A 19,956-nucleotide genomic window follows, 5' to 3' on the forward strand; every position below is an offset into this window, starting at 1 on the left:
AAAACCGGAACAAATTCCAGAACAAAGACTTTTGAGGGAGGGGCAACGGGGGGCTCTCAGCCCGAGGTCCCTATATAGTCTTTATTCCGCCCACCGCGACTTCAAGGAGCATAGGGGGAGGGGCCCGGTACTGGCTCCTGAGTCCCCGGCCGGACGCGGTGGTTGGGGTGGGGGCGGGGCCTCAGGGGCGGGGCTATGTGGGGCAGGGAGGCGGGGCGGGGTAGCTGAGCAAGGCCCCCTGGTGGGGCAATGGAAAAGCAGGAGTCTGGGGGGGCTGCTGGCAGCCTCACCCAGGAATCCCCTGGAGGGGTAACCAGGGAAGTGCCAGGAGGCATCACAGGAATCGAGGCAGGCTCCGGGCTGCCCTCCGGAGTAGTCTTGTCCCAAGGTTCTGGCCGCTCCGGAATAGTAATTAGAAGCCCGGATTCCAGCCGGCACTCCGGAGTGCTAGCGGTTCATGGTTCCAGGCCCAACCAGCATCCTGGGGAGGTTGTGGGCCACAGCCTTGCGTCTGGCACATACCCTGGCGGATTTAATCCCCCGATTCCTGGAACCTGTGCATCCGGGACATCTGACTTTGGGTCCAAGGGGTCTGGGGTGCACAACTCGGGATGCAGTCCGCGTTCCGGTTCAACTTCTTTGCACCCCCACAAACCCTATGAGGATCGGCCCCGTAGCATCCTAAAAGACAGCAACCCCACCTTGATACAGAAATCCCCCAGTGAGGAAAAGTAAGGATCCCAGCTTATTTCGCAGGCAGCACGGAGCAAGGAGGGAGGGTTATGGACACTGGAGGGGGCGGAGCCAGGAGGGAAGGGGCGGAGTCCTGAGAACTAGATGTGAGGGCAATTGAGTGGGAAATGTGAGGTTCCAAGTCTTTGGGAGAGCAGCAGGTACTCTAGCTACATAGTACGTGATTACCATTAGGCGTGATCCTCATCCCTAGCCTCCTACTTCTCTGGAAGGGCAAGGGGGTAGAAGAAGTTTTTGAATGACTGAATGAATTAGGGAGGATTGTGAGGAAGCGGTCACTAGGTTTCCTACCCCTTTTTTGTGTCCTTCCCCGACTGCAGGAAAAAGTCTCAACACTGGGATGAAATGAATATCATGACCACTTACCACCCTGCTGACAAGGACTACGGATTTATGAAGGTGGATGAGCCTAGCACTCCCTTCCACAGGTGCTGAGCTTTCAGCCATAATCCTTCAGCCCAGACTCTCTTACCTATTCAACAGAGGGGAGGGGGGAGAGAGGGCAGAGAGGCCTCAGGGACTGGATGCTACCTGATACCCTCCTTTCTGCACTGCTTCCTCCCTCTGCAGGCTGCCACCGCAGGACAGTGATGAGCCCTCCCACACGGTGACTCCTGAGGCACTAACAGAAAGGTGAGAGTCCTGCCAGAGATCAGTAGGGATGCATGTCTTCCTCCTTCCACTCCTGAACTCTGTGATCTGAGCCAGTTCTGCTTTTTGGTCCCCTAAATGGGAGGTACTACATTTCTCATCCAGCCAAGGTAAAGGTGGGGAGTCAACCAGCTGCCCCCATTGTCTTTCCACTTCAGTGCTCCCAACTAGATTCCCTCTCTTCAGGTTTGCAACAATGGACAATTTCTACCCCAAGGTCCTTCAGCACCCTGATAACAGAAGCTCAGGGTCTTCCGACAACTTTTCCAAAACACGTGAGATGAGGGGTGGGGACTGCATGGAAAGGGGAGGTGGAGTGAACCTTGAGCGAGAGCATGGCAGGAAAGCTGAGTTCTTAAACTGGCCCACAGACTCCAGTGGTTTTGAGAAGCACCGCAAGGCACACTACAATGAAGGAAAGTTCCTCAACACTCAGAAAAACCAGCCCTTGGGTAATAACAAGAAGAGCAATGGGGGTAGTGAAAGTTTGGGCAGTGGTGGTCGAGGTGTGATGCTGGGCCCAGAGTCCAGGCCTGTGGAGAGAGGCCAGGCAAGAGGACTGGCCAGAGGAGTCAAAGATGAGATTGGCCTGGTGACCAGGAACCACATCCGAGAAACTGAGGGTTAGTAGCTATGGTGGGGCCCCTGGGACTCAAGGGAATTGTAGTCCAGAGCCTTCTTCCTCAGTGTGCATGGATTGGCCAAGGGCCCTGCTGCCTGAGGGGGAGGTAATGCTGGGAGGTGACCCCAGGAGAGACAGAGGGGCAGTTGGGGTAAGCTCCCCATCAGGATAGTCCTCAGGAAAGTCTGGCTGATGAGGATGAACAGAACACCCAAGAGACCTGTGGGGAATGGAGAGGTCACTAAAGGTTTTCTAAAAGGGAAGGAGGTATAGAGGTGAGATGAGAACCTGGGGCTTGAGCTTCTCCCTCTGGTGGTGGGAGGGTCACAGTGGACACCTAGGGGCCTGGACACCCTAGATGGCCATAAGACTCAGATGAATTTGGGTGACTCCTCAGATTCCTCTACCTTCAGAAATCAGTCCCCAGCTTCGGCCATCATCATGTCGGAGAAGGAGGCTGATCTGCAACGAAAGGAGTATTATAGCAAACGAAGATACCTGAGGTGCTGTCCTCACCCGGAGCTTGAGGAGGACACGGAAGATGAGCAGCAGGACAGTGACAGTAGGTCCGGGTCAGCCTGGGGGCGGGAGGACTGAGAGCTAACAGACTGATGGGTGCCCCAACCCTGATCGGGGATGCTTCCAGGTTCTACAAGCTTGAGCTGGGCAAGTGAAAATTCCATAGGAACTGAGGTTCGTTCGCTGGATCACAGAGGAAGCCCACTTCAGGATCACAGGCCATCGAGAACTCCCTGACAGTGACAGGGACACCATTACAGCCTGGTGAGGACACCATGCCACTGGGCCTGGCTCTTGGCAAGCTCCCATCCCCCAAACCCCCACTCCCTTTAGGCCAGTAGATCTGCAACAGGTGCTAAGGCCTTAACCATCCTAGTGTGCAAGGCCTACATTGTACAGAGAGGAGCCAGGGAAGACCATAAGTGGTTGGGACCTCCTCCAGCTTGACACCATCTGCTGGTCCCAAGCCTCCTCCCAACTTCTCTCTGCCACCTACCCCACTCTTGGTACTTCCCTGTTTTCCAAAGAAGTGGGTCCCAAGCAGTGTCTGGCTACTCTCAGTGTCTGGCATCTAAGGGGCTGAACTGCCCAAGCCCACAAAGCTCAGAGAGGAAAACTAGAAGCAACCCAAACTCCTCAAACCAAAAGGAGTGCAGATATGAGTCTGGGCAGGGGCAAGTGGCTGCATGCACTGGCCAGGGTGGGAGAGGGGCTAAGGGTAGGTTCTAGGGAGTCTGAGGGGTCACATGAGCCAGATCTCATGCCTGCTGTAAGAAAACCACTCACCCGCCCTGGCCAGCTTGGCTCAGTGGATAGAGCATCAGCCTGCGGACTGAAGGATCCCAGGTTCGATTCTGGCCAAGGGCACATGCCTGGGTTGCGGGCTTGATCCCCAGTAGGGGGCGTGCAGGAGGCAGCCGATCAATGATTCTCTCTCATCACTGTTGTTTCTGTCTCTCTCTCCTTCTCCCTTCCTCTCTGAAATCAATAAAGAAATATATAAAAAAAAATAAAATAAAAGAAAGAAAACCACTCACCCAACCCCTCCTCTCTCCAGATGAATCCCTTCGGCTTTGATGGACTCAGGAGGGGGAAGCCACACAATAGAAAATGTAGCCAGCTGGAGATGGGGAGTGGGCCAGCCTTCCCCTGCCCTCACCACCCTAGGGGTGGAAAATAAAGAGAAGAAGAGCAGCAGTCTGGGTGCTGTGAATTGGGGGCCCAGGCGGACCTGCTCAGTCACTGAAGAGAGGAGAGGAGGGAGGGAGATTCACACACAGGAAACCCCATGTGTAGCCAGAGCAGAGAAGAAAGCTCGGAGTAGTGTGGGGGACTGGAGTCCAGAAGGTCTTCGGAGTCTGAGAAGGCCCAACTGCAGCAGGGTGACCGTGATTGCTGTGATTCAGTCAACATAAATTCACTAGTATCATCTTTTAATTCTTACAACAACCCTGGAGGCAAGGGTTGCTGTCCCCATCTTCCAGGTGAGGAAACTGAGGAATCAGAGAGCTTGCTCAAGGTCATGCACCCTGTAAGTGACCAAACCAGGATTTGAACCTGTATCTGCCAGGCTCTCAATACTCAACCACTAAAGGAGAAAGAAGCAGAGACCTGACCCAGTAGGAAGGTGACAGCATATCTCTGAGGGCGGGGCTGTGGCTTCTCTGATCTCAGGCCCCTCTCCTCTGCCCAGGCCCCGCCTCTGCCCCTCCCAGCACTGCCTGGAAGTGTGGGGTGAGAGCTCCTCCTAGGACACCCCTTCCCCTTGGGGAAAGAATTATCACCCCTCCCAGGCTCTACCCAGGGAGAACACTTTTCTCCTTCTTCATCAAGGCCCTTTGGGGGCAGGGAGTGCCTCCACTTGCATTCCCACCCGCCTGGCCCCAGGATCCATTGGTCTGAAGTGATCAAGCTGAGATGACAGTCAAACTGGATTTCGAGGAGTGTCTTAAGGACTCACCCCGCTTCCGGTAAGTGTGCACAGGTCTGGGGGGTAGAGGAGGGGTGGCCCGACACCCCCCTACACACACACACACACACACACACACACACACACACACACACACTTCCCCAGGCCAGGCCAGATGTCCTAGCAGGGAATAGGTCTCAAAGGGACAAGATCAAGCATGTGGGCCAAAGTAGTACCTCTGCTATCAAACCCAGAGGTCTCTCACCCCCAGAGCTGGTATTCCATCCTTCCTCTCACTGGGACCCCTGCCCCTCCCCCAGCACCTGCTCTGGGCGGTTAGCAACTTCCTGCCCTTACCACATCCACCCTCCTTCTACCCTTCCTGCTCTGGCCTGGGCCATAGTAGCTCCTACACTGTGGAGTGAGCAAGCTAAAGAGGGCTGGTGGGTGGGTCTTCTTTAACCCACCAGCTTTTTCTGTCTGTATCCTCCACTCTCTAACCCCAACCCCTGACGTGGCCTTGCCAAGGTGGACAGACTACATGGTCCCAAGCTCTGTTCCCTTGACACCATCCCTCCTTTCCCAGAGCCTCTATTGAGCTGGTGGAAGCTGAAGTGTCGGAATTGGAGACCCGACTGGAAAAGGTGACTCAGGGTCCGATTTTAAAATGAAAAGGGTGGGACCAGGAAGAAAGTTAGAGACAGAGAATGAGTCCCAGGGATTATTGAATGCTAATCACGTGGGATAGATATTTAGGGGCAACAGAGAAGCAAAAAGGTAGTTCTATACCCTCAAGGAGCTCGGGATCTTGGGAAAAAAGTCTCACTTGTGGACTTACCTGTCAGCTCTTGAGCCCTGCATTATACCAGCCCTGGGCTGTTGGGTAGAGCAAGACTATTTCTGCCTTGGAACCCACAGACTGAGGAGGACAAACCAGTGAAACACTTAAACACATTACAGTAAGGCCTTCCCTGGCTACCTTTTATAAAACAGCCCATGCATGTGCAGGTACAAATACATATATTCCCATCCTCTTAGTGGCTTTGTTTTTCTCTATAGCATTTAGCTCAACCTGACATTATATATTTCCTTGCTGTTTTAGTTTTCTGTTGCTGTATAATCAATTGTTACAAATTTAGTGACTTTATATATATTTTTTTATCATAGTTTTGGTGGGTCAAGAGTCAGGAAGCTTAGCTGATCCTCTGCTCAGGGTCTCACAGGCTGCAGTCTCTTCTGAGGCCCAGGCTTTTCTTCCAAGCTCTCAGGTTTGGGGACTGAGGCCCTCAAGTCCTAGAAGCCACCAAGTCCCCTTCCATGTGGCCCTGTCCATAGGCAGTTTACTTCATAGCAGCTTATTTCTTCAAGGCCAGCAGGAGAGTCTCCCTTGTGTAAGGTGGCAAGATAGTGCCAATTCATATCACCCATAGGGGCGGACCCATCACCTTTGCCATGTGGTGTAACCTAATCATTGGAGTGCCGTCCCATCATGTTTGCCATAGTCTACTGGTTAGAAGCAAGTCCCAGGTCTCTCTCACAGTCAAGGGGTAGGGATTATGCAAGGGTGGGAATCATTGGGGGTCATCCTGGCATGAGTCTGTCATGCTATTTTTGCTGATTTTTTTTTTCTTTTCTTCACTAGAATCTAAGTGTCATGAGGGACCTTTATGTTTTGTTTTTGCTCAGTCACCAGTGCCTCTACCATGGCCTGAAAGTTAGTGGATGACCAACTAATATATACATATATTTTTAAATTAAACATTTTATTTGAGTAAATTATAGATTCACAAGAAGTTGTAAAAACAGTACAGGGAAGTCCCACATACCCATCACCCAGCTGCCCCCAATGGCGACATCTTACATAACTGTGGTGTACTAACTGTGCTGTACTACCAAAACCAGGAAATGGACATTGGCATGATGCAATGAACTGTGTACAGGTCTTACATGGATTTCACCTGTTTTGCATATACTCTTAAAAAAAAAACTTTGTGAATAACTCAGTGACACTTGATCATGTGTATAGATTCTTTTTTAAATATATTTTTATTGTTGATAATATTATAGTTATCTCTCATTATCTCCCCCTATCCTCCCTTCTATATAGATTCTTATAACCAGCATCACATGCAAAATACAAAACTCCTATCACCACAAGGGAACTCTTTTGTATTAGGCTTTGTAATGATACCCTCCCTGCCCCCTTCTCTAATCCATGATGACCACTCATCTGGCCTCTGTCTCTAGACTTTTGTCATTTCTAGAATGTTACATAAGTGGAATCATACAGTATGTGACCTTTCAAGATTGACTTTTTTCCCGGCACTTAGATTAATGTCCTTGAAGTTTATTCAAGTTGTTGTGTATCAGTAGTACCAGTAGTTCATTATCAATAGTTCATCTACAAATAGTTTATTCCTTTGCATTGCTTTGTACCATTCTATTGTATGGCTTTACCAATTTGTCCCTAGTTCAGTCTTAACGAAAGTTTCTTACTCAGATATATGAGGGAGAGGGGTGGATAAAGAAAAAACTGGACACTCAGTCCCGCAGCTCCACACAATGAGGTTTTGTCTCTTGTCACAGACACCCCATGGGGACATCCGATAAGGTTTGATCATGACCAGTTTCCTGACCATTACTGATCCTGCTAGCCACCTTAAGCTACATTTCCCTGAGGCCTTCGGTAGCTCTAAAAAGTGTTTTCCGGTTCAACAAAAGTTCACTGGGAGATCAACCAAAGGACTTGTATGCATGCATATAAGCCTAACCAATGGACACAGACACCAGGGGGGTGAGGGCATGAGTGGGGGTTGGGGGGATAAGGACACATACTAGTATGTAATACCTTAATCAATAAAGAAAAAAAAAGTTCACTGAGATGAGCTGGCAGGCTCCCCAGTCACTTGCTCTATCCCAGATACAGTGACTCAGGCCAGAGCCAAGTGGCGGCACCTCAGGGGCAGTGCAGTTCCTGCAGGTAGCAAGGGCCAGGGGTCAGGAGACCTCACTTTGGCTTCTGACTCAGCTACCTGGCTCTCCTAGTGAGACCCTCCTTGGGCTAGTCACTTGTCCCCTTGTTTATCAAGCCTCCTTGTTTGTCAATGGGACCAGACAGAATGGGCCTCAGGAGCCCCCTAGCATGCCATCTTCATCCTGACCCTCTGGCCGGCCTACTGATGAATTTATATTTATGAGGGAATGTTCAATAAGCATAGAATGGGACAAGTCCAGACAGTTAATGCTATAGAGCAGTGGTTCCCAACGTGGGGCACATGCCCCACAGGGGGGCAATTTGATTTTTAAGGGGGGGGGGCAATTGGAGAATGAGTTATTAACAGTGAAATTTTTTTTGCATTTCTTATAGTTCTTGGGGCCTTATATACAGAATATAAATATATAGTGACATATTTATGCATTTCATTCTCTAGTATATGTTTTGAAACTTTATTTGCTGTTTTTCCCTATCACTTCATATTATTATTATTTTAACAATTTCTTAGTGATTTCTTCCTCAGTACTTCAACTGTCCTTTCATTCTTTTATTTTTCCTTTCATGGATGCCATGTTCTTTGGAAGCTTGTTTAGACCAAGTTAATGGCCTTTTAGGCTTCCTCCACGTGAATAGGAGTTCACTTTTTGAATAATAAGAATTATATGTCATAGGGAGGGCATCAGGATTTTAGAAATGCTTAGGTGGGGCATGGCCAGGAAAAGGTTGAGAACCACTGCTGTAGAATTTACACCAATTAGGTAGAGCATTCATCCTGTGAGCCAGACAGTGCATGAGGATGGAGTTTCTGGGGAGCTCTTGATCCAAGCAGTTGGGGCAGGGCAGGGAGAGACATTTTGGAGGTTAAGCTGACAGTGCCCTTGGTGACAGGCTGGGAGGAGTTTTGTTCCAGGCACAGAGCAGTGGGAGTAAAGCAACAGAGATGAGAAAGCACCAGGTCTGTGTTAGAAACTGTGAGAGCTGGACTGGGCTACAGAGAAGTTTAGGCAAGGTTGTGAAGGAGGGTCACAGCCCCGGAGAAAGGGAGAGGAAGTGGGACAGGAGTGGGGGGTGCTACCGACTATGTTGGCGCATGGCACGACTTCCTTTTGCCCTGTTGCTTCCTAGCTCCTCAAGCTGGGCAATGGCCTCCTGGAAAGTGGGCGCCATTACGTTGCTGCTGGCCGCGCCTTCATTGTTGGCATTTGTGATCTGGCCCACCTGGGTCCACCAGAGCCCATGATGGCGGTATGTGTTGGGCCCGAACCAGAGTGGGATGGGGTCTGAGATGAGGAGAGATCCTGTGGAAGCTGGGGGAGGGTTGGTCTGGGGTCTGCAGGTCCCAGGCCAGAGCAGGGCTGGTGCTGCCATCTGAGACAGCCATTGGCTGGTCTAAAAATGGGAGGTCCCTACCCTACTCTCGCTCCCACGCCTGATACTCTCTCTCTCTCTGCCTCTTCTTGCCTAGGAGTGTCTGGACAAATTCACTGAGAGCCTGAGCCACAAGCTGGACAGCCATGCGGTGAGTGGGGGTAAGTAGGGCAGGTGGGGAGAGCAGGGTTGTCTAGCCCTGACCTTTACCTTCCAATTTCTGCTTCCCCTCAGGAGCTTCTAGATGCCACCCAGCACACGCTGCAGCAGCAAATCCAAACCTTGGTCAAGGAGTGAGTGTTGGGAGGGAAAACAGTCCTCCAGCCCATTACCCCAGGAGCCTCCCTGAATGAAGCTGAGACTAAGGGTTTCTGGTGACCTGATTGCTATCCCCCACCCCAAGAACCCCCTTAGAGTTCTGACTGTATAGAGGCCAACTGACAGCTATGAGTGGGCCTGATCTTGGGACTTCTCTGCTAGGGGCAGGTGGATGTGTCTGTGATTCTTTGTATCCCCCACCCCTAGAGGTCTCCGGGGTTTCCGAGAGGCTCGCCGGGATTTCTGGCGAGGTGCTGAAAGCCTGGAGACTGCTCTTACCCACAATGCAGAGGTCCCCAGGCGCCGGGTCCAGGAGGCAGAAGAGGCAGGAGCTGCTTTGAAGACTGCTCGAGCCGGGTACCGGGGACGGGCGCTGGATTATGCCCTGCAGGTGCCTGTCCCCACTCGTGGAGTACCAGGGCCTCAGCCACCTCAAGGCTAGAGAGTCCCTGGTGTGCATTGGGAGGGCACCCTATCTTTTCAAGACTGACCTGAGGTGTTTTTGGGCCCTCAGATCAATGTGATTGAGGACAAGAGGAAGTTTGACATCATGGAATTTGTGAGTTTCAAGGGCAAGGTGGGGAGGAGCCTGTTGATGGAGAACAGGAGGGAAGAGGGAAATACTGAGGGGTCCTTCCTTAGCCCTGCCCCCTCCCCACCTTGACCCCAGGTTCTGCGTTTGGTGGAAGCCCAGGCTGCACATTTCCAGCAGGGCCATGAGGAGCTGAGCCGGCTGGCCCAGTATCGCAAGGAGCTGGGTGCCCAGGTAGGGCCCCATGGAACAGGCAGATGGGATGGGATAGTGGGCTCTGAGATGACTTTCCTGGCCTAGTTGGGGGAGGCTCAGGCCATCTGAGATGCCCCTTCTATGCCCAGTTGCATCAGCTAGTCTTGAATTCAGCTCGACAGAAGAGGGACATGGAACAAAGACATGTGCTGCTGAAACAAAAGGTGAGGGCTGGGCCCAACCAGTGTGGTTCAGTGGTTGAGCATCGACCCATGAACCAGGAGATCACGGTTCTATTCCTAGTCAGGGCACATGCCCGAGTTTTGGGCTCTGTTCCCAGTAGGGGGCGTGTAAGAGGCAGCCAATCTGATTCTCATCATTGATGTTTCTATCTGCCTCTCCCTTCCTCTCACTGAAGTCAGTAATAAAAATAAACAAATAAATAAATAGGTGAGGGCTGGGACTGCTGGAGGAGGCAGGTGGGCATAGGGCCTTGCTCTCTGCTCACAAAGTTGCCTTTTGACCTTTCTGTGCCCTCAGGAGCTGGGCGGGGAGGAGCCAGAGCCAAGCCTCAAGGAGGGGCCTGGTGGCCTGGTCATGGAAGGACATCTCTTCAAAAGGGCCAGCAACGCATTTAAGACCTGGAGCAGGTGAGGAGAGGACACTCCAGTCAGCCAAACCCATCCGATTAAATTTTTTTTCAATGTTTAAAATTGATTTCAGAGAGGAAGGGATAGGGAAGAGAGGCAGAAACATCAATGAGGAGAGAGAATCATTGATTGGCTGCCTCCTGCACTCCCCACACTAGGGATTGAGCCCACAACCCGGCCATGTGCCCTGACCAGGAATCAAATTGCAACCTCCTGGTTCATAGGTGGATGCTCAACCACTGAGCCATGCTGGCCAGGCCAATTCAATATTTTTTGAGTGGTTATAGTATGCTAAGCACAGCAAGGAAAAAGACTAAAACCCCTGCCTTCAAAAAGTTTACACCCCATCAGCAAAGACAGACAATAATACAATTATGAAGTAAATGTTATATTCATATATATTATGTTAGAAGGTAAGAGTGCCAGAGGAGAAAAATTATAAAGTAAGGGATATGGATAGCTGAGGAAGGGTTGTGGTTTTAAACAGAGTGGTCAGGGTAGGTAGGCCTCATGAGAAGGTGACTTCTGAGTGAAGACTCATAGGACTTCTGGGGGAAGAATGTTCTAGGCAGGAGGAGGAGCCAGCACCAAGGCCCTGAGAAACGTGGAGTATTGGAAGAACAGAGAGGAGGCTATCGGTGTGATGAGAGGAAGGAAGGAGGAAGTGGTAGGAGATGAAGTTGGAATTAATAGGGATGTAAATTATGATAGGGCCTTGTCGGCTTCTCTAGGGACTTGGGCTCAACTCTGAGGGAAATGGGGAGCCATTGCAGGGTGCAGAACAGGATGGTGATCTGCTCTGACTCAACTTCTTCCCCTTCGAGGGCCACTGCCAGCCTATGTGGGGTCTTTGTGCAAATCAGATCCTACATGGGCTCCTTCCCCAAGATACTGAGCCCTTTACCCAGGATACTGCCATCTATCAACAACAACAACAAATTGTAGCAATAGACTTATTTTGTTAGAAAAAGCATTTTACTGTCATCTGCTGTCAAGTTGTCTTCATAAATATATCAAATCAGGTTGTCCAAGATGTGATTAGTGCCCCTTAGACAGTCTACACAACTGTCCCCCTCCTCTGGAACATCTCATGGGACAGTCAGCCCAGGTCTCTCTCTTATCGGCAAGATCCTTATGGGGCAAAGGACACAGACTCTCTGCTGTCCCTGTCCCAGCCTCATCCTGATGCTGCCCATGTCCAAACTCTACTTCCACCTCCTGCAGACGCTGGTTTACTATTCAGAGCAACCAATTGGTTTATCAGAAGAAGTACAAGGTGGGTAGCCCAGGTGCTGGAGGCCTGGTCCCAGGGAGACTCAGCCCTTGCTTCCTCTGGCTGAACATCTGCCCCTTATCACCTTCCCCTGCCAGGACCCTGTGACTGTGGTGGTAGATGACCTTCGTCTCTGCACGGTGAAGCTCTGCCCTGACTCTGAAAGGCGGTTCTGCTTTGAGGTGGTATCTCCTAGCAAGTGAGTCTAACCCCCAGAGGTGATGCTCTAATAGCTCTAAATCTTTACCAGCTGGAAAGGTAGGACCAATCATCAAGGCCCCACTGGAGCAGAGGCTGGAGGCCCCCCATGAAGCCCCAGGCATTAACCCTTTGGTGGCTGGATTGTGGGGCAGCCTGGGGGAAGGGTATAGGGTAATGGGGGCTATTTAGAAGGACATAACCTATTGGTGCAGAAATATTTCCCTATGATTGGTACCAGCTGAATACTAGCTGAATGTCAGTCTGCCCATCTGCCACTTGCTCTCCAGGCCTCAGACCCCTCCCTGCTCTCCGTCCCCTTTCCTGCCCAGGTCCTGCCTCCTGCAGGCTGACTCAGAGCGCCTCCTAAAGCTGTGGGTCAGTGCTGTGCAGAGCAGCATTGCCACGGCCTTCAGCCAGTCTCACCTTGATGACAGCTCCCGGGGTTCAGGCCAGGTACCTTAACATGGGGGTCCAGGGCCAGGTTGCCCAGGGAGGTGGGACATCCCTTCCCCTAGACCCCATGGCCACTCTTTCTTCCCATCTGCCCCAGGGTTCAGGACACCTGGTCATGGGCTCTGCTGCCACACTGGGCCCCGGCGGGACAACCAGGGGAAGGGAGCCTGGCGGAGTGGGGCATGTGGCAGCCCAGGTGCAGAGTGTGGATGGCAATGCCCAGTGTTGCGACTGCCGGGAACCAGCCCCTGAATGGGCTAGCATCAACCTTGGTGTCACCCTCTGCATTCAGTGCTCCGGCATCCACAGGTCACTCCCCAAAGCCCCAAGCACGGGCCCATTCCTTCTGGCTGCTGGGGGAACCAAGACAGAGCCCATCACACGGCTCTTCCTTTCCACTCTGCCCTGGCTTCCTCTCTTAGATTCTGGCTGTCACTGGGCACAAGCCTGGGCTGAGCCTGTGGGGCACCAGGTTGATCCAGGTGGGCCCAGCCTCTCAGTCTAGCCAGCGATAAGGGACCCACAGTAGTTTATTGGTTTGACTGGAGGAGGTGTGGGTGAGCCAATGAAGAGCAGAGAGAGAAGAGGTTATGAGGCCTTAGCAAGTCTATACAGCCCTCACCCCGAGTCAGTCTGGTAGAAGAATGGCAAGAAAGAGTTGTCTAGGGCAGTGGTCGGCAAAATCATTAGTCAACAGAGCCAAATATCAACAGTACAACGATTGAAATTTCTTTTGAGAGCCAAATTTTTTTAAACTTAAACTTCTTCTAACGCCACTTCTTCAAAATAGACTCGCCCAGGCCGTGGTATTTTGTGGAAGAGCCACACTCAAGGGGCCAAAGAGCCGCATGTGGCTCGCCAGCCGCGGTTTGCCGACCACTGGTCTAGGCCAAAGCACCAAGAGTGAAGGGAGGTGGATAGAGAGGATGAGGCCCTTAAAATGAAATGCAGGAGAAGTGAGAAGAGGGGATGTGAACAGGCAGGATCCTGCCAGATGTAGGTCAAGGCTACAGGGCCCCAGCTGCCCTGCTGCCTCCTGGCCTAGGGCCTCTGCGTGGCCGCCAAGCAAGACCTTGTCTCCAAGTCTTTTTAGGATCAGCAGCTGCTCTCACAGCTGCTGCCTCACATAGGCCCTGACTTCCACTCTGGCCCTCCAGGAGTCTGGGAGTTCATTTCTCCAAAGTCCGGTCTCTGACACTTGACTCATGGGAGCCGGAACTAGTGAAGGTGATTTGGGGGTGTTATGAAGAGTGTGGGGGTCGGATGGGTTGAGGACAGGGCTGTAGAGCCCGAGGGCTCAGACTCTGCCCCCTCCCTACCTGATTGTCTGCCTCTGCCTTGGCACCTGAAGCTTATGTGCGAGCTGGGAAATGTAGTCATCAACCAGATCTATGAGGCCCGTGTGGAGGCCATGGCAGTGAAGAAGCCAGGGCCCAGCTGCTCCCGGTGAGGCTGGCGGTGAGGCTGGCGGGAGGGGCTGGGCTGCCCTCTTTGCAGGGAGGGAGGAGGGTCTGGAATGGGAGGAGGGAAGACTGTCTCCTTCTTCTCCTCACCCCTTCAGGCAGGAGAAAGAGGCCTGGATTCATGCCAAATACGTGGAGAAGAAGTTCCTGACCAAGCTTCCTGAGATTCGAGGGCGAAGAGGTGGCCGGGGGCCTCCGAGGGGGCAGCCTCCTGTGCCCCCAAAGCCTTCCATTAAGCCCCAGCCAGGGAGCTTCAGATCCAAGCCAGGTATAGAGTTGGTTGGGCATTCATTGAGCACCTGCTGTGTGCTCAGCACTGTGCCAAACCTGGTGGGGAGGTTCAGAGTCTGAGGCCCAGGCCTTCCTTTGAGAATGCTGAGGAGCCAGACCGCATCAGCACTGGTTTTAGAAGGTAAGAGGTCTAGGGTTTATAGTGAAGAATAGGAAGGAGCATGGGGCTGGGAGTAGGCAGGGAGGGCGATGTAAGGGTGTCAACAGCGTGAGAAAAGTCAGCAGTGAGAATGAGCTAGGGTCTCCAAAGGCCTGTAAAGGCAGGTGTGAGTTTGGCTGGAGCAGAGGGAGCCAAGAGAGCTGCGGTGAACCTTCAGTGAGTCAGCTCACCCACAACATCCCAGCCAGTCAGGGTGGTTGGACAGGAAGAGGTGGGTTATGCTTTCTAGCCCTAGGGACCCCACACACATACACACTCACATACACCTCCACTTCCCCACCACTCCCCAGAATCTTGAAGGCCTCCCCACAACCTACCCCATTACAGCATCAGGGAACTTTGCTGAGGGTTTTTTCCCCAGACTCAAAGCTGATTCCCCCTAACAGAGCCACCCTCTGATAACCTGGGCAGCCTGCACCCTGGGGCCCTGCTGTTTCGAGCTGCTGGGCATCCTCCATCCCTCCCCACCATGGCTGATGCCCTCGCGCATGGAGCTGATGTCAACTGGGTCAACACGGGTCAGAAGAATGCCACTCCATTGATCCAAGCCACAGCTGCTGTGAGGGTCCAGCCAATTTCCCCATCCCACCCTGTCACCTGGTCTTCTTCCCTACTCCTGACTCTCTTACTCCTCCACCTCATAGGGAGTGGTAACCGTTTCCTCAACTGTAAACTACCTCATTAGGTTGTACTGTGGATGTAATGTATTGATACATGTAAAGAGCTAGAGCAGAGCCTGACACTTAGTTGTACCTCTGAACTGTACAAATCTTCAAATCTGCCTCTAGAGATGCCACCCTCTCTCCCCTTTCTCTACTTCTCAATGCAGAATTCTCTTCTGGCCTGTGAGTTTCTCCTCCAGAATGGGGCGAATGTGAACCAAGCAGACAGCCACGGCCGAGGCCCACTCCACCACGCAACCATCCTTGGCCACACTGGGTAGCACAGACCACGATGATGGCCTTGGGGAGGAAGGTTCCAGACAGGATGAGCTGCTGGCTAAACCTGGCTATTCTCTCTAGACTGGCCTGCCTGTTCCTGAAACGGGGAGCTGACCTGGGAGCTCAGGACTCTGAAGGCAGGGACCCTCTGACCATCGCCATGGAAACAGCCAATGCTGACATCGTCACCCTGTGAGGATACCTGAAGGGGCAGGACTAGCACCTTTCACATGGGAGTGGCTAAACCTCAATGCCAGAGATGCCTGGGGAGGGGAGTGATCAGCTCCTGGACCCAGCAGCAGACAGGATGCTCCCAAGTGCTGATTGGGAACCGGAGTTGCAAGGGTGTGGGCAGGGTCCAAGGACAGTGAGCTCATCCTGAGAGTCATTATTTGTCAACATTGTTGTCAGGCATCTTTTAATAACTAGACCCTGGGCAAACAGATGAACAAACCACCCAGCTCAATGGATGGGAAGTTGGGGTTGGGGGGAATGACTGTCATTCATTCTTTAATTCTCTCCTCTTTAGGCTTCGATTGGCAAAGATGAGAGAGGCAGAAGCAGCCCAGGGCCAGGCAGGTAAAGTACCCCCACCCCAGCCCCATCAGGACCTTCATTGTAACTCTGGGCTTCTGGCCCCTGGTGACCAGCTTCATTGATTAAGTCTATTATTCAACAAATCTGTATTGGGCATATTGGACACACCAGGCCTCAAAACAGAGGAAAAAAGGCAACAGTTGTACCCTGTTAGCTCAGGTGTTTCCTCTACCCACGCTCTTACCAGGACCACCCACTGTCCCCAGCATACTCTCTTGAGCTAGGGGCCCAGCCTTCGGGGCTCCCAACCCTTCCTCCCTCCCCTCAGGAGACGAGACGTATCTGGACATCTTCCGTGACTTCTCTCTTATGGCATCCGACGACCCCGAGAAGTTGAGCCGGCGTGCTCATGACTTGCACACGCTTTGATTCCAGGCCTCGGAGGAGAGGGCCTGCAACCCGCCCTTCCTAACCCACCGCCCTCACCCTGGCCATTAAAGCCTTTGTGCTTTGATCTTCCCTTCATAGTTCATTTATTGGGCGCCACCTGGACCCGCAGGATGTTAGGTGCTGTGGCTCCTGGGATGCGAGTGGATGGGAGTTTGTGAGGTCGAATCACACAAGGGACGACTCCCAAGGAGGGCAGTGGGAGCTGTGGCCTCAGCCTTCGCACCGGGAGGCCCTGGGGCAGGACTCGGGCTCAGGCGACGTGGCCAGACCCGTCCGGCAGAGGCGAGGCAGCTCGTGTGGGCTGTGGCCGGCCTTCCCTTAAGGGGGAGCTGGCGTCCAGCCGGGTGGAGACGCTGGCTCGGCCACCCCAGCCCAGCGGCATCCCCGGAATGCCGCGGCTCAGCACCCGCCCCCTCGGGAATTCCCGGTGCGAGAGAAGAGAAGGGAGCTGCGGGTCCCCACGCTCTGGAGGGCCGCGCCTGTTTTCTCAGCGGCGGGGGTTGGGACTCCTGCCCCCGCCGACCTGCGGACGTGAGGCCCGGCACACCTGGGGCCGGCGGGCGTCGCGACCACATCCGGAGCGACGCGCAGGAGTCACCCAGCCGGCCCCACCCCCGCTCGCGCCCGCCGGTCCAGCCAGTCCTCCCCGTGCCTCCGGGTGCCACTCAGCTCCCACCGCCACCCGAGCCGCGAGCCCGCGGGGGCGGGGGCGGGGCGCGAAGGGGGCGGGGCTGTCTCTTAAAGGACCAGGGCGGCTGCCCTAGCCACTTCCTGGGGGCGGAGAGGGCTGAAGCAGCAGCTGAGGCACCCGGTCAGGCGGCGGCGCCCGGTCCGAGACTCCCGGCCGCTTCCATCCGAGTCCTTGGACAGTCGCAGCCGGGATTTAGCGTGCATCCTCGCACTCAGCCGAGCCGAGGCACCTCCGCTATCAGCTCCGGGGAGCCCCGCCTCCATCTCCTGGGACCCGCGCTGGAGCCGGGCCAAGGCCAGGCCTCTGACTGGCCCCCAGGACCTTGGGTGGGTCTGCCCACGGCGACGGCGATCCGCCCGAGAACTCGGAAGCTGGACCCTTCCAAGAGTCGGCCTTGTGCTCGACCGTCACCTGCTGGTTGGATTCCGGAAGCCCACTGTCTAAAGACCACTGAACAGAACCACTGGCCGCCCAGAATTGGATGCGTCTGGACGGAACTTGCCATCCTCTTGGACTTCCCTGTGCTCTTTTCATCCGTTCTCTAAGCCTCTGGGCCCTCCTGTGCCCGGAAGCCATCCCCTACCACCAAGGTAGCTGGGGTGAGCCCCGAATCTTGCTGCCTTATACTCCAACCAGTGCCTCCAACTGAGTCTGAACCTTCCGACCCAATTCTGCACACACCCAGGAAGTTCTGCCTTTTTCTCTTTTGGTGTCTTCAGTACTCCCCAAAATTTCCCCTCCTCCTGTGCCCTCTTCACCCCCTTCCTTTGGGGGCCCCGTGACCCTGAATGTGGGGGGCACGTTATATTCCACCACTTTGGAGACCCTGACTCGCTTCCCAGACTCCATGCTGGGGGCCATGTTTAGGGCTGACACCCCTATTCCCCCCAACCTCAGCTCCCAGGGAGGTGGCCACTACTACTTCATCGACCGAGATGGCAAGGCCTTCCGGCACATTCTCAATTTCCTGCGGCTGGGCCGCCTGGACCTGCCCCTGGGATATGGGGAGACAGCGCTTCTCAAGGCAGAGGCCGACTTCTACCAGATCCAGCCCCTCCTAGATGCCCTGCGGGAACTGGAGGCCTCTCAAGGGACCCCTGCACCCACAGCTGCCCTGCTCCACGCAGATGTAGATGCCAGCCCTCGCGTGGTGCACTTCTCTGCTCGCCAGGGCCCACACCACTATGAGCTGAGCTCTGCCCAGGTGGACACCTTCCGAGCCAACCTCTTCTGCACCGACCAAGAGTGTCTGGGGGCCTTGAGGGCCCGATTTGGTGTGGCCAATGAGGAGAGAGCAGAGGGGGGACCACACTTTCGTCTGGAGTGGGCCCCCCGCCCCACAGAACTTCCAGAAGTGGAGTACAGGAAACTGGGGCTGCAGCCACTGTGGACTGGCCGGCCGGGAGAGCAACGGGAAGTGGTGGGCACACCGGGCTTCCTGGAGGAGGTGCTTCGGGTGGCTCTGGAGCATGGCTTCCGTCTAGACTCCGTTTTCCCTGACCCTGAAGACCTACTCAACTCTAGATCTCTGCGCTTTGTTCGACACTAAGAACTGGGAATACTGCCCTTGGTTTGACTGTGGGGCGGGGGGGGGGGGGGGGGGGCGGGGAGAAGGGGACAGCAAAGGGGATGAAGGCTCCCCTGAAGACCCTTCCTAGCTCTGCTTTGGGGCTGAGTCAGAGGTCCCATTGCACCTGACTGGAGCCCAAATGTGGGCAGGACTCCCCAACCCAAGCCCACTGAGGGCTCACAAGCGGTAGGGAGGGGCTGGACTGGTGCTAATCCTGGGAGGGTTGGAAGGTTGCCCTGGCTCATTCTGACCTGAGCCTGGGGACCTCCAGTTTCATTGGTTGGAGCTCAGTATTCAGGGGTCTGGAAAAGTGGGGGCACTTCTCTGCCCAGGCTAGGCTATCAGAACAATGCAGGGACACAGGCCTGGAAGGAAGGGGGATTGCTCTAATGTGGCCTCCTGGACTGTGACTTCTCCTGGAGCTGAGTGGCCTGGCCTGTCCTGACCAATGACATAAGAAGGAACATAGGGAGGGAGATTCTTTGCTGTGTCCCAAGTCACCTACTGAGGGAGACAGAAAAGCTACACCCCACCCTAGGCTGGCAGAAGGGAGCTAGGAGAATCCCTATTCACTATGGGGTGGAGCATCCCTTTGGAGACCCAAGGTTTTTAAAGCATCTGGTCTTGATGGCGGAGATGGCCAGGGGGAGGAGGGCAGCATCTTTTTGGGCCTTGGCCTACCTTCCTTCATGTGTACGTGCGTGTTTGTGTGTATCTGACTGATGTGTGAATCCCTGACATCCAGGCTTCCATCTGTGTTGCGGGCGATAGTGTCTGTGTGCTGGTCTTTCTGTGGTCTCTGCATGTCCAGGCCTGTTTGGGGTTGCTCAGAAACTGTTTGGGCACCAGGTGTGTCTATGGGTATAAAAATTAATAGTTTAACCACAAGGGGTGTGTATGTATATGCATACACGTGCATTCACGTCAACACGTATGCAGGAGGGGCCTGTTGGGATTTAAGTCACTGGGATCTTCCTGGTGAGAGGGGTAAGAGAAGTCACTGGGCTTAGAAGGTCCTTGGAGACCTTTATAGAATTCTTGGTTGTTAAGGCAACCATGGGCCTGTTGCTAGGAGACAGCTGGGGAAAGACTCAAGGCTGCTCAGAGCAGAGAGGAGCTGAAGAGAAGAGGTTGGGAGAGTCGGGAGGATATGGGAAGGGATGGGATTTTTGCATCCCTGAGGGGATGGATATTCATGAACAACTTCTCTGGGGGAGTCACTTATTATTTATCACTTACAAGAAGAAAAATAAAGTTGCTTTTGGAACCACAAACTTGTAAAGGCTGCTGAGGGCCAGGTTGGGAGTGCTGTCTTCCTTGCAACAGAAGTCCTGCTTTCTCTGCCCCTCTCCCATTCGCACATCGATGCCTTCTGGTCCCCAGTTCCTCGGGCCCCAGGTTTACTCAGGCCAGG

General features: G+C 53.7%; 3 protein-coding genes across 5 annotated transcripts; all 3 read left to right on the top strand.

Annotated features, from left to right (window-relative positions):
* Positions 1-249: 249 nt before the first annotated feature.
* LOC308252595 (uncharacterized protein) lies at positions 250-4,439 on the top strand (the record flags this gene model as incomplete). The annotated part of the gene is made up of 6 exons (XM_080677378.1): positions 250-309; positions 1,036-1,181; positions 1,324-1,386; positions 2,440-2,588; positions 2,673-2,809; positions 4,379-4,439. The coding sequence occupies 5 exons, from the start codon at positions 250-252 to the stop codon at positions 2,780-2,782; spliced, it is 528 nt and encodes a 175-aa protein (XP_080533504.1). The 3' UTR covers positions 2,783-2,809; positions 4,379-4,439.
* ACAP1 (ArfGAP with coiled-coil, ankyrin repeat and PH domains 1) lies at positions 3,786-16,350 on the top strand. Of its 3 annotated transcripts, XM_080679462.1 has the most exons (22): positions 3,786-4,515; positions 5,041-5,098; positions 8,575-8,694; positions 8,915-8,968; positions 9,052-9,110; positions 9,343-9,526; positions 9,650-9,694; positions 9,806-9,901; positions 10,012-10,086; positions 10,403-10,512; positions 11,737-11,788; positions 11,884-11,984; positions 12,316-12,439; positions 12,537-12,748; positions 13,597-13,666; positions 13,791-13,885; positions 14,001-14,170; positions 14,740-14,912; positions 15,183-15,292; positions 15,376-15,486; positions 15,824-15,873; positions 16,160-16,350. In XM_080679462.1, exons 1-22 carry the CDS (start codon positions 4,463-4,465, stop codon positions 16,258-16,260), a joined length of 2,223 nt encoding a protein of 740 aa, XP_080535588.1. In that variant the 5' UTR covers positions 3,786-4,462; the 3' UTR covers positions 16,261-16,350. The 3 variants fall into 3 exon arrangements, 2 of the variants coding, with proteins under 2 accessions (XP_080535588.1, XP_080535589.1); XR_013961155.1 differs by lacking the exon at positions 15,183-15,292; XM_080679463.1 differs by lacking the exon at positions 10,012-10,086.
* Positions 16,351-17,054: 704 nt separating this feature from the next.
* KCTD11 (potassium channel tetramerization domain containing 11) lies at positions 17,055-19,808 on the top strand. The gene has a single exon (XM_080680056.1). The coding sequence runs from the start codon at positions 17,820-17,822 to the stop codon at positions 18,519-18,521; it is 702 nt and encodes a 233-aa protein (XP_080536182.1). The 5' UTR covers positions 17,055-17,819; the 3' UTR covers positions 18,522-19,808.
* Positions 19,809-19,956: the final 148 nt, after the last annotated feature.

The sequence above is a fragment of the Plecotus auritus genome (genome assembly GCF_963455305.1).
Source record: "Plecotus auritus genome assembly, chromosome: 7".
In the NCBI taxonomy this organism is placed as follows: Eukaryota; Metazoa; Chordata; class Mammalia; order Chiroptera; family Vespertilionidae; genus Plecotus; species Plecotus auritus.